The sequence below is a fragment of the Lycium ferocissimum genome, chromosome 3 (assembly GCF_029784015.1).
Source record: "Lycium ferocissimum isolate CSIRO_LF1 chromosome 3, AGI_CSIRO_Lferr_CH_V1, whole genome shotgun sequence".
Taxonomy (NCBI): domain Eukaryota; kingdom Viridiplantae; phylum Streptophyta; class Magnoliopsida; order Solanales; family Solanaceae; genus Lycium; species Lycium ferocissimum.
In genome coordinates, this window is record NC_081344.1 from 24,618,262 (window position 1) to 24,633,378 (window position 15,117).

A 15,117-nucleotide genomic window follows, 5' to 3' on the forward strand; every position below is an offset into this window, starting at 1 on the left:
CAAAAGATTTTGTGATTACAAAAGATATAAATGAAGAAATCATTTTAGGAACATCGTTTATAACTCAGATAAAAACCTATTATGCTGGATTAGATGCAATCTATACCACCGTATTAGGAAAGGAAATTAAATTTCCTTATTTATCTACAATTTCCCAAGATGAAAGTGATTTTGTTAAATCAAAAACCATTTTCCGTATAAATTTACTCTCCAATCAGATTTCATACTTAAAAGATGAAATTAAGATTAAAAAGATTGAACAAAATTTAAAAAACCCCTTGATAGAAGGGAAAATAGCAAGTTTTCAAGAAAAACTTGAAAAAGAAGTTTGTTCAGAATTACCAAATGCTTTTTGGGAAAGAAAGCGACACATTGTTGAGTTACCATATATTGATGATTTTAATGAACAAGCCATTCCTACAAAGGCAAGGCCAATTCAAATGAACCATGAATTAATGAAAACTTGTAAAAATGAACTCAATGATCTTTTACAAAAAAAGATAATAAGACCATCTAGATCCCCTTGGAGTTGTTCAAAGATTTTATGTAAATAAAAATGCCGAAAAAGAAAAAGGATCTCCCAGGCTAATCATAAATTATAAATCTTTAAAATAAGGTATTACAATGGATTAGGTACCCGATACCTAATAAAAGAGACTTATTAAAAAGAACTTACAAACCAAATATCTATAGTAAGTTTGATATGAAATCAGGCTTTTGGCAAATACAAGTTGCTGAAAAAGATAAATACAAAACTGCATTCAATGTTCCTTTTGGACAATATGAATGGAATGTTATGTCTTTTGGGTTGAAAAACGCCCCGTCTGAATTCCAGAATATTATGAATAATATTTTTAATCCTTATAGCAATATGTCTATTGTCTATATAGATGATGTAGTAATATTTTTTGAGGACATAGATTCTCATTTTAAACATTTGAATACTTTCTTTAAAATTATTAAACATAATGGTTTAGTGGTAAGTGCTAAAAAGATTAAATTGCTTCAAACAACAATTAGATTTGTAGGACACGACTTATACCAAGGTACTTATAAATCCATTTGTAGAGCCATAGAGTTCTCTTCCAAATTCCCAGATGAAATTCCTGATAAAGCCCAATTACAGAGGTTTCTAGGAAGTCTTAATTATGTTGCAGATTTTATTCCTAACATTAGGAAAATCTGCGAACCCATTTACAAGCGTCTTAGAAAGAATCCAGTCCCATGCAGATCAGACGGAAACGGTAAGGAAAATCAAGACTGTTGTCAAAAAAACTCCCATGTCTGGTATTCCAAACCCAGATGCTTTTATGATAGTATAAACCGATGCTTCAAATGAAGGATACGGTGGAATCCTCAAACAACGAGTCTCTCTAGAGTCCCCAGAACAATTAGTTCGTTTCACCTCAAGGATCTGGAATCCTGCACAAAAGAATTATAGTACTGTTGAAAAAGAAAATTTATCCATAGCACTATGTATTACAAAATTTCAAGATGACTTGATAAATAAGAATTTTTTATTAAGAATTGATTGTAAATCAACAAAAGAGATTTTACAAAGGATGTTAAAAATCTTGTTTCAAAACAAATTTTTGCCAGATGGCAAGCATTATTACGATTTTGAAATAAAATTTATAAAAGGAGATTTAAACTCTTAACCAGATTTTCTTACAAGGGAATTTTTACAGGGTTACCATGAGGCAGGAGCCCCAACATCCCCTTTCCAGAAAAAACCCAATAAAAAACCCAATGATAACAGGTATTCAGCCTTGGCTGAATTCCCAAGACTAACCAGGCCCAGTTACAAGTCAACAAAAATTAACCATTCTCGGTTCTATTCCCCAAATAGAACCATCATCACCATTTCAGAGGATGCAAAGATCCTCCACAAGCTCAATCAAAGGTAAAGGTAAAATCCAAACCAGTGATTGTTATGAAATGAAGACCCCAAAATCTTTTGCACAGGCAGTTAATCCCAACACACCCTTACAGAAGGAAAGTAAACAACAGGAAACTCCAGAAGAATTTGCCATTGTTAAAAAAGCACAAATACCTATTATGGCACTAGATAAACATTATTCAAACTGGAAGGTTGAGGACCTACCCAAACCTTGCTACACTAACTTTGACTATATCGAGACCAATGATCCTATCACGACTAGGAGATATTGTGAATTCATCCTGACAGACATAGGATCAATAACAATTGAACATATTTTGAGTGATGAATGCGATCCCGACAGCATTTCATATTCAAAATTTACCATAAACAAGATTATCAACCCATTTGATTGGAAAGTAGATCATCTACATACTCGAATTGTGTTATCCAAGCAACATAGGCCGCAGACCTATAATTACTATGATTATGAATGGGCATGGTACAACTTTCTGTATGTATGACCCATTTCTCATACATGGTTCGTAAAATATAGCGAACAAATGGCCAAGTCAATCATCCCAAGATGGTTTTACAACTGGTGGGTAAGATTCGGAGGCAATGAGCTAACAATACCCAAAAGCTTCCAAATTCATTATGAGAGGTTCCAGAAGGAGCAGGAAATTTCCACCTTGCCAGAACATATTAAATTATGTCAGTATTGCATAAGAAAAAGAATTTCTTATATCATCAGCTGGCCTTTTGACATAGCTGAAATAACTAGGATTAAATATTTAATCAAAACCATTAAAATCAAAGGATAGACACCGGAATCTAAGAATTTAAAACTTAAGAATCCAAAGCCATCCAGCAGCAGAACAGGATCAACAGAGTCCAAAGCAGAATTAAAAAAAAAAGCTCTTAGCAGCTTTGAGTAACATTGATGACACCGACCCAGCAGAAGTCCAAGAACTACTGGATACAGCGTCTTCATCAGCAGAAGATAATGGCGACATGATGGACCCACAAGGAATGGCCCAAGCATATCTTCATTACCAAGAAAGTTTGAAGTAATTTTACCCCTTCGGAAAAGCAGGAGGTAAAAGACAGGTGGTCGACAACTTTTACAAAGTAGCCGTCAAACTTTTGAAAAAGCAAAAAAGTGGCAGACAACTTTTACAAAGTAGCCGTCCAACTTTTCAGAAAAGCAGAAGGCATCTTTAAAGATAGCCATCCACTTGTAACAATCTAAAAGAGGTTAATTATTTCAGAGGTCCATATAGGACTCTCAAGATGTAACTAATAAGGCATTCGAAAATCACCCCACTTCGAAAAGCCTTCTCCCTTCCCCCTCTCTCTGTAAATTTTCCATGTATGCTTTCAATGTGTCCCGACCCAATTTAGGACCATGACCGGCGCTAAGGGATAGGGTTCCCAAAGCAAGCCTTAACGGGAATTTACAGAAAATCGGGCAAAGTTTCCCCTGTTTTTATGACTATCCCAAAATTTTCCTGTCTCAATCAACCAACAACAGAAATAACCAATCTCAACCAAACTAACTGCAATCATCCTCAAACGACCCATTTCAACGTAATAATACTAAAACATCTCTCAAATATAGGAAAAATGTCTAATACTGGTCACCAGTCTATGATAAATAAAGGAATCCTCATGGGACAGATCAAATGACTGAGGAGCAACTCTAAGAATTCAAAAGGAAAGACCATAATAAATAAATAGACTCTTCACCCACGCGAACAAGTGCGGGGCTCACCAGGAACTTTCAACTCGTGCTCTCTAGTTAACAAAAACCTCACCAACGTCACCTGCGGTCTCTGTAAAAAAAAAAATAGTGAGAAGTGAGACGCTTGCTCAGTGAGTAATAACACAACCACAACCGTTTTATTTGGGACAAGCATATATAAGAAATAAGAAATCATGCAATTTATAAACATCAAGATATCTTATTTAAATCGATTTGACGATTCATGCATAAAACTGAGTTCAAGCTGGCTAAATGATCTCATCGTTATGAATGTGGAAGTCCCCATGCCAGGTTCGAGTACTTTCTGACACTATGGATTATCCATAGCCGTCTGACTACCCCGTCAGCTAGGTTCCCTTCTAGAGGGTTATGTACAACACTAATTCTCCTACAAGGTGCACCAGGTCTAACGTCCCGACGTTAGATAACGGCGAATCTGGCAAGGCTTCTTTTAAATTCATTCTTTATAATACAAGATATATTCAACAATCTTTCTATGTCAAGAATTGATAATCCAACAGTATGTAGCATCTCATAACTATCATAGGTTCAAGAAATAGAGTAAAATTCATATTAAGGAGATCTTTCTGTATTTTCAAATATTAAACGTACTATTGCTTGTCCAAGTGCAAGAAATCAATTCTTGATCAATTATTTCAATGCAAGAAAATGAATTTAAAACATGCTATTGTGGAAAATCAACTATGGAAGGATTATCACTCACAGTACTCGTGTCGAAATACCAATTGTGTCGCCTCGAGCAATCAGTACGACTTCCTCCGATCAATCTATAATCACATCATATCGATCACGTGTTAATTTCCTTGTTTAGTCTAATTTGTAACTAGTTTAAAATATCCATCCATCGGGGTTTCATGTTTGACTCTAAATTTGCTGAATTATATTTACCCATGCCATGACTAATTCAACCACTCCATAATCTATCAATTTCTGCCCTTCATATAACTTATTCATCCTATTCTTATCCAAAAGTCAAAATCAGTGCTTAGTCCCAAACTAAAATACCTTACTGCCCATCATACTTCTTTTGATATAATAAATGATCATACCAGTTAACAGACGCAAGTAAAGCCGTAGAAAGGATTTACCTTGAACCGAGAATTCTTCCACAACTTGCTGGATTTTTAAAGCTTGTAACCTCTCGTGTTTTTACCTTTTCCGTTGGGTACAAAATTGTTACATAGCTTCAGCTTTCACAAGGTTTAGCTTCGTCTCTTTCTTTGCTACTTAGGGAAGAAATTGACTTCTGTTGGTTTCCAAATTCTCAGGACTTCCACCACTTCAATTCATTATTTTGAATTCTAAAAGGTTAAGGACCCTAGTCCCTTTTAATGTTTCCAGTTACGGCACTTGGGCTTGGACCCAACTAGTTCTCTTTTCCTTTGGGCTAATTACTCATATGCCCTTATTTAATTAAGGGTTATTACACAATGTTTGAATAAAAGCTTCAAGTAAGGAGGCAATATTCCTTGATGCGGTAGCCTTTTCCAAGTCTATTAGTTGACAGACGTGTTTGAATACTTCTTTTCCATATTCTTCATTGCAATGGCAAGCATGGAGCATTCCATGACATCCATAATGTGAGTCTTCTGTTCGCTGCCAATGTTGTTTACCTTGAAAACGGGAGCATTGCCAATTTGATCGAACCATAAATCATCCCTCACCAATAATCTCTGCAAGAGCAAGAACCTTCTTTAAAAGAATGAAACCGACTTCTGTCTCTAACCACAATATCTAATCTGTAGACTTTAGATATCGACTTCATAAAACTATGACAATCTTTGCACACCCTCAAATTCTTTACAATTCGTATGGTGCTTCCCTTACATAACCTTGCCATACCAAAAGCAACAGCAAGTTTCTCGCTGTGCTTAGACACAGCATCTTCCTTGTCTTCCTCTTCCAAATCATGCAAAACGCTGCCTACCTCTGCAATATAACCGCCTTCTACTTTAAGTTTTAACATTATCTCACTTAGTTTATTATAAGCCTCTTCAGTAATCTCATTTCGTTTATCCCCTGCCACAAAACTGTACATGACCTTGTCCACTTCAATTGTGCTCCAACCAGGAATTTTCTTCATATTCTTCTCAGCCATTGATCTCCTCACCATGGCAACATCCTTCCATTTCCCTGCAAATGCATAAATGTTGGACAGTAAAACATGGTCACCAGAGTTGTCTGGATCCAGCTGAGAGAGCCTTTTATTTACTTGCTCGGCCAATTCAATGTGACCGAAAAAGCTGCAAGCCCCAAGAAGTGTCCGCCAAATAACGGCATTGGGTGTTACTGGCATTTGAACCACAAAATTATATGCCTTATGAAGCTGACCAGCCCTGCCATACAAATCAACCATACAACCATAATGCTCAATAGTTGGTTCAACATCATAAACTCCTGTCATTTTACTAAAAAGCTCATGACCTTGTTCAACTAAGCCAGCATGACTACATGCATAAAGGACCGAAATAAAAGTGATCCCATCAGGCCTTGTCCTAGATTCTTCCATCTCATGAAAAAGCTTTATCGCCTCATCACCATATCCTTGCATTGCAAACCCTGCAATCATAGAAGTCCAAGAAACAATGCTTTTCTTCCCCGGCATTCTCTCAAAGACAAGACGAGCCATCAACACATTTCCACACTTGGAGTACGTATCCAAAAGCGCATTGTTCACAGAACTAATCCATACAAATCCCACTTTCTCTACAAATCCATGCAATACTAACCCAAAATCAAACGCCCCAGCTTGAGCACACGCAGATAAAACACCTGTCAAGCTCACTTCATTCGGCCTATTTCCACTCCCAACCAACTCCCTAAAAACCCCAAACGCCTCATCAAAACAACCATTATGAACAAACCCAACAATCATAGTACTCCAAGAAACATCATCTCTATTCGGCATCTTCAAAAACAACCCCTTGGCACGCTCAACTTCCCCAGCTTTAGCATACCCTGCCAGCATCACGTTCCAAGTAGTCAAATCCCTAAACGGCATTAAACCAAACACTCTATCCGCACCGCTCACATCATTCCCTCTAAAACACCCTGTAATCATCGCATTCCATGCCACAACATTTCTTTCAGGCATTTGATCAAACACCTTCCAAGCAAACTCAAGAAACCCACATTCAGCATACATACTAACCAATGTAGTCCCAACAAATACATGAGCATCAAACCCACGAACCATAGATTGACAATGCAACTGAATCCCAGTTCTCAAACACTGCAAATTCGCCACCGCCTTCAACACAAAAGCAAAAGTAAAAGTATCAGGAGGGTAATTTGAGTGGCGCAACATGTAAACGAACGCGTTAACCGAGTTCTTTGGTGATTGGGATTCACCACGGATGAGGGTGTTGTACATGAATACATCTGGGTTAGGATTGTGAATTAGGAGACGACGAGCGTAATTAATAGAGTCAGGGATTTGAACAGCAGAGACAAGTATGAGTTTTCCGGCGATAAATGGGTTGGTTTCCAGGCCGGATTTGTAAACCAAGGACTGGATTTGCTTGAGGTTCAAGAGAGTTTTGCAATTGCTTAATAGAGAAAGACACAGGGTTTCTGCTCTGCTCATTTTTTGGAGCGACAGTATACACAGTTCGGTAGTTTTAAAGTGAAAGAAGAATACCTTTATTTAGATAATATATAATTGGATTTTTTTTTTATGATCAATTATTAATCAACTAGTATACGTACCCGCGCGATACGCGATTGATATTTGTTTGAGCACATAGATGAATTGTAATTTTTTAGCTTTCTACGTAATGTATAACAAATAAAATTATGAAATCAAAGATGGTAAAAACTTACCCATGTTATTTATATCAAACTAATAGATAAGCTAGTAACACTCGATTAATTCAACCCAAAAATGTCAACAGCTAAAAGAGAAATGCAGGACATAGAATGGGATCAACCATGTCACTAAGCGAATATAAACAAACATCTCGGTTATTGTTGAGGACCAACAAATATTTATGGATTCTTTTACCTTGTCTACATTTTGATCAATCGGTGAAGAATTTCCTTTTAGCAAATCCATCCACAATAAGATGACAGTGAGTGCGTAACCTTAATACAATTTTCCAATTTCATCCCACAAAATCGATGGTCATACCTCCAACTATCCTAGCATGCAGTGTTATGTAGTCGGCCATCTATTAGGCCAAATCTATTTCACGTCTTCAGCATTCCACTTCCTCATTTGTTTTCAGTATGCAATAATGTTAGAATTCCAACTCATGAAAAGTGATTTGGCAGGCTCTCTGCAATTTAATGGCACATTGCAGCTGGCAATTTTGATTTTCATCTCAAAGGCATATTGCCTTCGCAGTCCCTTTGATACACTTTCCCCAAAATTCATATTGAACACCAACTTTTTCAACTCCAACATCCCTCTCTGTTTTCTGTGAGTTAGGTGGCAAGGAGGGAATGAACAACCCTTTCAACACTGCCCTTCACCACAATCTGCATCTGACAAAAAAAAAAAAAAAACACATATTGCAACAGTCATCCTTAGAAGAGCTTTGTGTTAACTATTTTTCAAATTTCGAATATTTTTCGTAAAATAGGTTCCTTGTTGAAATCCCTTTTTATTTTTTTATTGAGAAATGGTATGAAAAAATCTCTAAGGCACTGGCCATACCCATGAGCTAAAGTCAGTTCCCCCACTAAATCACTATAATTCTCCACTCTAAGAGTTCTTTGATTCTTACTATAATCGGTACCATATTTCTTTCCATTAGGAATGGTCTGATCTTGGCCTATCTCTGATAGTAGTTTCTCTTTTTCTGATTTTAGTTTTACTTTTCTGTTTCCTTTGGGAGGAAGCAAATGAAAGAGAATTCTAGTCAATTAAAGCCTTTGAAACTCTTGAATAGCAATATGCATTTCTTATCCAGACCAGCTTGCGCTCACATCAACCAAGGTAACAGTGGCTTTAGACCACAAAGATATTGAGGCACCAAAATTATTCATATTATATGTATAATTTAAATAATTATGTATTGATTATTAGTCATAATTGAAAATCTTTTTAATTATTTATTGTCAATTTTTATCATTATTACATGCATATTTTTCAAAGTTCATGCTACTTCTTAAAAATATAATTGATGTAATTACAATTGAAAAGCGTTTAAATTTTTTATTACTTTGTACTTCTTAATATTATCTAATTCACTTTAACTAAATCTTGTTTATGATTTTAGCCTTGTAAGATCTTCTTCAATTCTTTGAGTGGTTTTATAGACATTTTTGAAGCTCAAGCTAAGCGAATTATTAAACAATTACATTGGAAAAATATTATCTTATCCTTGAATGTCTTTTAAGGCATAATTGTCACTATAATATTGTTTATTCTTCTAAAATTATAGTGAGAGAAAAAATTATAAAAGTAGAAGATGATACTTTAATTAAGGACAAGTGAGGGTTTCTCAGTTGGTAAAGCACTCCACCGCGACTGGTAGATCCAAAGGTCCGAAACACGCTAGAGGGGAAGTGTGGAAATACTATAACCCTCCAAAAATGGGGTTAAACAAAAAGATACTCTAGAGCCCGTTTGGATTGGCTTATAAGTTGCCTATAAGCTATTTTCAGCTTTTTTGAGTGTTTAGCTGGCCAGCTTAAAGTCATTTTCTGCTTAAAATAAGCTCAAAAAAATAATTAGGCCTGTTTGACTTAGCTTATCTAAAGCAGCTTATAAGCTGCTTAAAATAAGCCCATCCAAACAGGCTCCTACTTAAGATGATAGATTGGCATGTTCAATCAAGTGAAGTTTTACTTGTATCTTTAGTGTCACTATTACTTATATAAAAAATTTAATATTTTTTAACAATTGCCTAATTTTTCAAAATTTAATCAATTAGATCTTAGTTAAGATCAATATATCTAATGAAAAATTCACGAACACGTTATATTGTTAAAAAATGATATCATCAAAATGTAATTAACTGTCTTTCAATTTAAGAACCTATAAAAATAAATATTAAATAAAATATATAAAATTTTACTAAATAATATAAGGCCTCTTTTTATATTTCGCCTTTAGGCCACCTAGTGTATTGAGTCGCCCCTAAGCTAAGCGCTCTGACACATCACTTGCTTTATCCAAGACTTTAACATTGTTGTGAACAATTAGCTCCCGTTTGGCCATAGATTTTGTGAACAATTAGCTCCCGTTTGGTCATAAGCAGACATGGAGATAATAGAGGGAAGATATTTCTTAGGTAAACACTTTAGTATGCCTATTTTTCCCACAGTTTTATGCCTATATACCATATGATAAAAGAAAATAAGACAATAAACTCTCATAAAAATGCATAAGCAGACAACATATATGGACAAAATAGAGGGCTTTCAAAATGCTAAAACCAAACCATCCCTTCTTCGTTCAGATAGAATTTATTTCACAACCCCTTCTTAATTGGCAGTGTCTCTTCTCTAGTTCCTCCTAAACCTGCTTTTTACAATCATCAAATAACTGAGAAGGATGATAGAAGGTTAACAAATCATTCAAGAAACAGAATATTGTTACTTTTGCTTAAAAAATAATTCCTACGGAATCAATAAAACTTTTGTGCTACTGAAAAAATATGATTAATCTTTTATTTTTGAATGAACAAAATTGCCTATACATATAAGAAAATCACAAATTATGACAGAACAACAGTCTCACCAAATAAACTTACTGAAATAACTCTGAATAGTCATGCGATTGGATAAAATGTCCTAATGTTTCATTGCAATCAAAGTCAGGATTGAAAAAAAACAGTTCTTTCCTACAGAAAATATGCAAAAACAGAATGATTTAGTCCATTTTAATCAAATGCATGATCTCCAAATGAACAAAAAAGGCTCTCTGCGCTCTAATGTGATTAGGAAATCAACATGAAATGGGACTGATTGATGATAAGAAGTCAAATACACCATTTCAACATCTAGCTAACATTTCCAATTGAATGCAGAAACATTAAAGTAATGATTTAACCCAAAAACCCTTAGAAATAAGTCAATAACCAAGACAAACTTGAAGACAATTTGGATTACACCGGAGAAGATAAGGAGCAGATGAATTTTTTTATGAAAACAAAGAAAATTCTCTGTAGATCACCACTTGAAGTAGTAGTACTTATCTAAAAACCAATTTTAGCGGTGTAGGAGTACAAAAAAGCGCAGTTCAGAAGTGAACACATAAAACGTGGGCATTGTAGATTATCAAAAAGACGTGGGTTTTGTGCAGAAAGAAACTGTTCCCAAGTAGGAGCAATGGTTTATTAGATGCCTCGATAAAGTGGGGAAGTTGTAACCATCTTCAATTCCTACAATTAAGATAAAGTGAGGAAGTTGTAACTATCTCTAAGAAATTTTAAATCTTTATCTTTCAATTAATTTGTTTATCTCATTTCAATATAAAAGTTTTATTTTTCAACTGAAATTTTAAATGCAGATAAGAAGTTGTAATGACCTAAAATTAAAAGTGGAAAAAATAACCACAGTATTGACGTAACTCATGGTACCAACACGAGAGTGCTGCATGTTAATGTTTGTTCCTTATATCAGGGACGGTTTTGATTCCTAATGTCAAGAAAGTTGAATCACTTTTTTAATCTTTAAAACTTAATGTTAAAAATATGCAAATTTTTAAATTTCCAAGAGAATTCACAAACCGATTTAGTTATTCACAATTTCTTTTTTAATTTTCTAGTTTAACTAATTAACTACTTGTTGTCCTAAAACTAACACATGACACTCTCCTACGCTGCCACTTGTCAAAATCCTAGAGCAAACTATCCTTTTTTTAATAATATATAGATAATATATAGATAATAAATTTCAGATATAGATTAAAGTTATTCACAATTTCTTTTTTAATTTTCTACATTAACTATGAATCAAAAAACAAAATTGCATCTTGTAACGGTAACTTTTTAACGACTTTTATCTCTAGATTAAAGTTGAGTACTCAACCAACAAAATTGCATCTTGTAGGTAACTCTCGCCAAGCAAAAAACGGCAAATGCACCTCACGACGTGCCCCTCACACAGCGCGTCCGGTGGGGGAACAGGTCCCTAACATGGGGACGACAACATCTTCGGAAGAACCCATACAAAAACCATCCTATGCAACCACAATTTCAACACCGCTCTCCTTCTCCTTCACCGGACAATCGATTTGGATGTCCATCGGTGTTAACTAGGAGAACACACCACAACAGAGTTCATGTTGTCATATTCAAATCCAAAGATTACTATGGAGTAATGGCTAAAGAGTGCAAACACACCATAATTGGAAAATTCTTAAAAGGGCGACCTCAGATCGATATAGTTCGATTGAGTTTTCTGGAGAAGATCAATTTGAAGGAAAATCCAGTAACCGGGGCTTACGACCACAACTCTGTGTCTTAAAAAATGAGGAGGATTGCAAAAGAACCTACTTTAGAAGATCAATTGAAATCAATGGGGTACAAATGTGGCATCCAAATTTCAAGCCTGAAGAAGACTTACCAATGGCTCCTATTTGGGTACTTCTTCCTAAACTTCCTTTTCACTGTCACGCATGGCACTATGTAAGACAAATTCTAGCTCCAATAGGAATCCCTCTTATTATGGATAATGCTACAACCAATAGGACTCGACCAAGTATGGCTAAGGTTCGAGTAGAAGTTGATTTGACTAAGCCTCGCATAGATAAAATATGGGTAGGCTTAGAGGATGAATCCCATCCTCTCAAAGGTTTTTATCAAAAGTTGAATATGAAAGTGTCCCTAAGTTTTGTACTCATTGCAAAAAACTAGGACACTCTTTAGTTCAATGCAAATTTGTAAAGAAGAAAAATGATGATAATAAGAATGATATGATCCAGGAAGGTGTTGATCAAGCTGTGACCAGTAAGAATAATGACAGTGAGGAGAAAGAAAACGTGGAGGAAAAAATTGATACTAAAGAGGTTGAGGAAAAAGCTGTAGAAATACAAGCTAATAAGACCAAAGGAGAAAAACAGAGGGAGAAGAGAAAGCAAAGAAGGAGAAGAAATGCTCTTAAAGTTGTTAGAAACAAAGGCCAAGAAGGCAGTAAAAACAAGGAAAAGAAGCAGTTGAAAGATGGAGAAAATGAGAAACAGAATCAGGTCAATAATGATAATATTGATCATGATACCAATCAACTCCTTAATAAAGACACTGTCTCTGCTGATGAAGTTGAAAATCAGGAAATAGATATCAATCAGGAGAGGAATTCTCTAGGTGAGGATGATAACATATCAGAGGAACATCAAGAATACCTAGAGAAAATCATATTCACAAAACTGTGGTAGTAATCACCACCAGTGACAAGGACGAGAGTAGTAACCAAGATTTAAGTGTGCCCATCAATCCCCCACTCAAGACTTACTATGTGTTTGAGAGTATAGCTGATGACACTAGGCAGTTTGAAGATGAGGAAGAATAAGGACAAAGCAATGAGAACACTATATCTGAGGATCTTGTTCCAGGAGAAAGCCAAATGAAAATGATGCAGAAGAAACAAATGAACACAGGTACTGCCAAGGAACCTCATGAGAAATCAGAAACAGGTTCTAGTAACAACAATAAAGTTGATATGGACAATATTCAATCCAAAGGAGATGGGAAAAGTGATCATGATCAAGCTGATAAATTATCTGATGAGTGCTCACACACTAGTTGATCCTTTTGATGACCGAATTGATTCTTCTTGCAAAATCGATTTGTGTCCACCTAGTGTTGACACTTGTGATGCTAATGATAGTACATTGTCATGTAACGGAGTACATTTTCATGTAACGGAGATGATCAAATACTAGTTGACTTTAAATATGGTAATCGTGTTAGTAAATCTTATGAGCTTGACATGCTAACAACTAGTGTTACTTTTTGTGTTGATCAACTTTCTTATAATGAGTGTCTACGAATTGAGGGAGTTTGTGATGTGTTCCATGAACCTCAATTTAGTGATGATCTTGACCAAGTTGATAATGTGAATGATTATGAATATGACATATCACCTTTGTTTGATACATATGAAGATGAGTCTCTTGATCTTACTTTATTGACATTTGATGAGACTCAAGGTTGAGATAGTGTTGTGTTCAATGTAGAGGGTTATGACAATGATCCTTTTGAGAGTAAATTACAGGCTTTGATTCTCAACCCTTAGTTGGTTATTCTCTCCTTAACGATAATGTTCTACTTGATAATGACGTGAGTATTGATAGTGAGTTGCTTGGTTACATGTTTTGTGGTGAGGAAGATGTAGCCACATTTGGGGGCTACAAAGTCTATGAGAACCTGCTATGGGACAATGATCCTCCTCCTTGTGATGGGAACCTCCTCTTGCGGGGAAATAACATGTTCATTAGGGAGGATTGTTGTGGGAAAGAGAGTGACACTTGCTTGCATATTGACAACTCTTCTTTGTGTGTTCCAAATTGTAGTAGTAAGCTTGATCTTGTTCTTGAACCTAGTAGTGAGTCTACATTTGGAGAAACCATCGATGAAGTCATTTTGTGTTACTCTTTTATTTACTATTTATTTTCATATGATGACACTCATGTTTGTGATGGGGGTGCATCTTATGTTGAGAGGGATACTGACGGAGTGGATAGTTGTGTTCTTAACCATGTTATGTGGATGTTTTTCCCTTTTGACCCCGGTGAGGCCTTGTTTGACTTAGTTATGGCACTACCTTGGAGGTGTTCTTGTTTGAGAAATGAGGATTAAATGTGCTTCATATCTTCTAGAACCAATGTAGTATTGCATGCTTGGTATTTTGAATCCATTGGTTCCTTTACTTTATCCTTATTTCATGAACTTTGGAGGAATCAACTTCTTGATGACTGTATGGATTTTTATTCATGGTGGTTATCGATACTTGGCTATATCACAAGTTTGTGCATCCTTGGTATGTTAGTAAATTGGTTTATTCTAACACTAACCCTCATGACTTGAGGACCATGTTTTCGTCTATCTTTCCTTGGTTTTTACAAGGTTTGGATTCAAGGACGAATCTTTTTCAAGAAGGGGAGGATGATACGATACAGATCGGCTTGAGAGTGATTACGAGGGCTAGGATTCATGGTGGAGCTCGTCCTCAAACCAATGATGTTCCACGGAGCACATCCACCACATTTGAGGTGCTTCAAGAGGCCTCAAGCCGGTATCTTAACACTGCACACTCATTGATGACAAAGGACGAGCCTTTGAAGGCCATTGAAGACCTATATGTGAAGATGATCAAGCTATGGGAGATAGTTTGGAAGATGGGGGCTAGTTATGCAAATGGTGGCTAATGCTGCAAAGAGGCTATTATCAAAAGACAAGCCATCATCCTTTGAGAAGACAGCCAAACAAGGCCCTTACTTCCTTAAGGATATTTTTGTAATAAGCTAGTTAGTCTTCTTTAGCATAGTAGTATAAATACTACA

At 35.7% G+C, this 15,117-nt stretch overlaps 1 protein-coding gene across 4 annotated transcripts; it reads right to left on the minus strand.

Annotated features, from left to right (window-relative positions):
- Positions 1–603: 603 nt before the first annotated feature.
- LOC132050085 (pentatricopeptide repeat-containing protein At1g74630) lies at positions 604–7,291 on the minus strand. Of its 4 annotated transcripts, XM_059441141.1 has the most exons (5): positions 5,455–7,291; positions 4,754–5,338; positions 4,369–4,432; positions 3,654–3,714; positions 605–1,422 (listed from the first exon to the last, which is right to left on the minus strand). In XM_059441141.1, exons 1-2 carry the CDS (start codon positions 7,249–7,251, stop codon positions 5,162–5,164), a joined length of 1,974 nt encoding a protein of 657 aa, XP_059297124.1. In that variant the 5' UTR covers positions 7,252–7,291; the 3' UTR covers positions 605–1,422; positions 3,654–3,714; positions 4,369–4,432; positions 4,754–5,161. The 4 variants fall into 4 exon arrangements, with proteins under 4 accessions (XP_059297127.1, XP_059297124.1, XP_059297126.1 ...); XM_059441144.1 differs by lacking the exon at positions 4,369–4,432 and having other exon boundaries at positions 604–1,422; XM_059441143.1 differs by lacking the exon at positions 3,654–3,714.
- Positions 7,292–15,117: the final 7,826 nt, after the last annotated feature.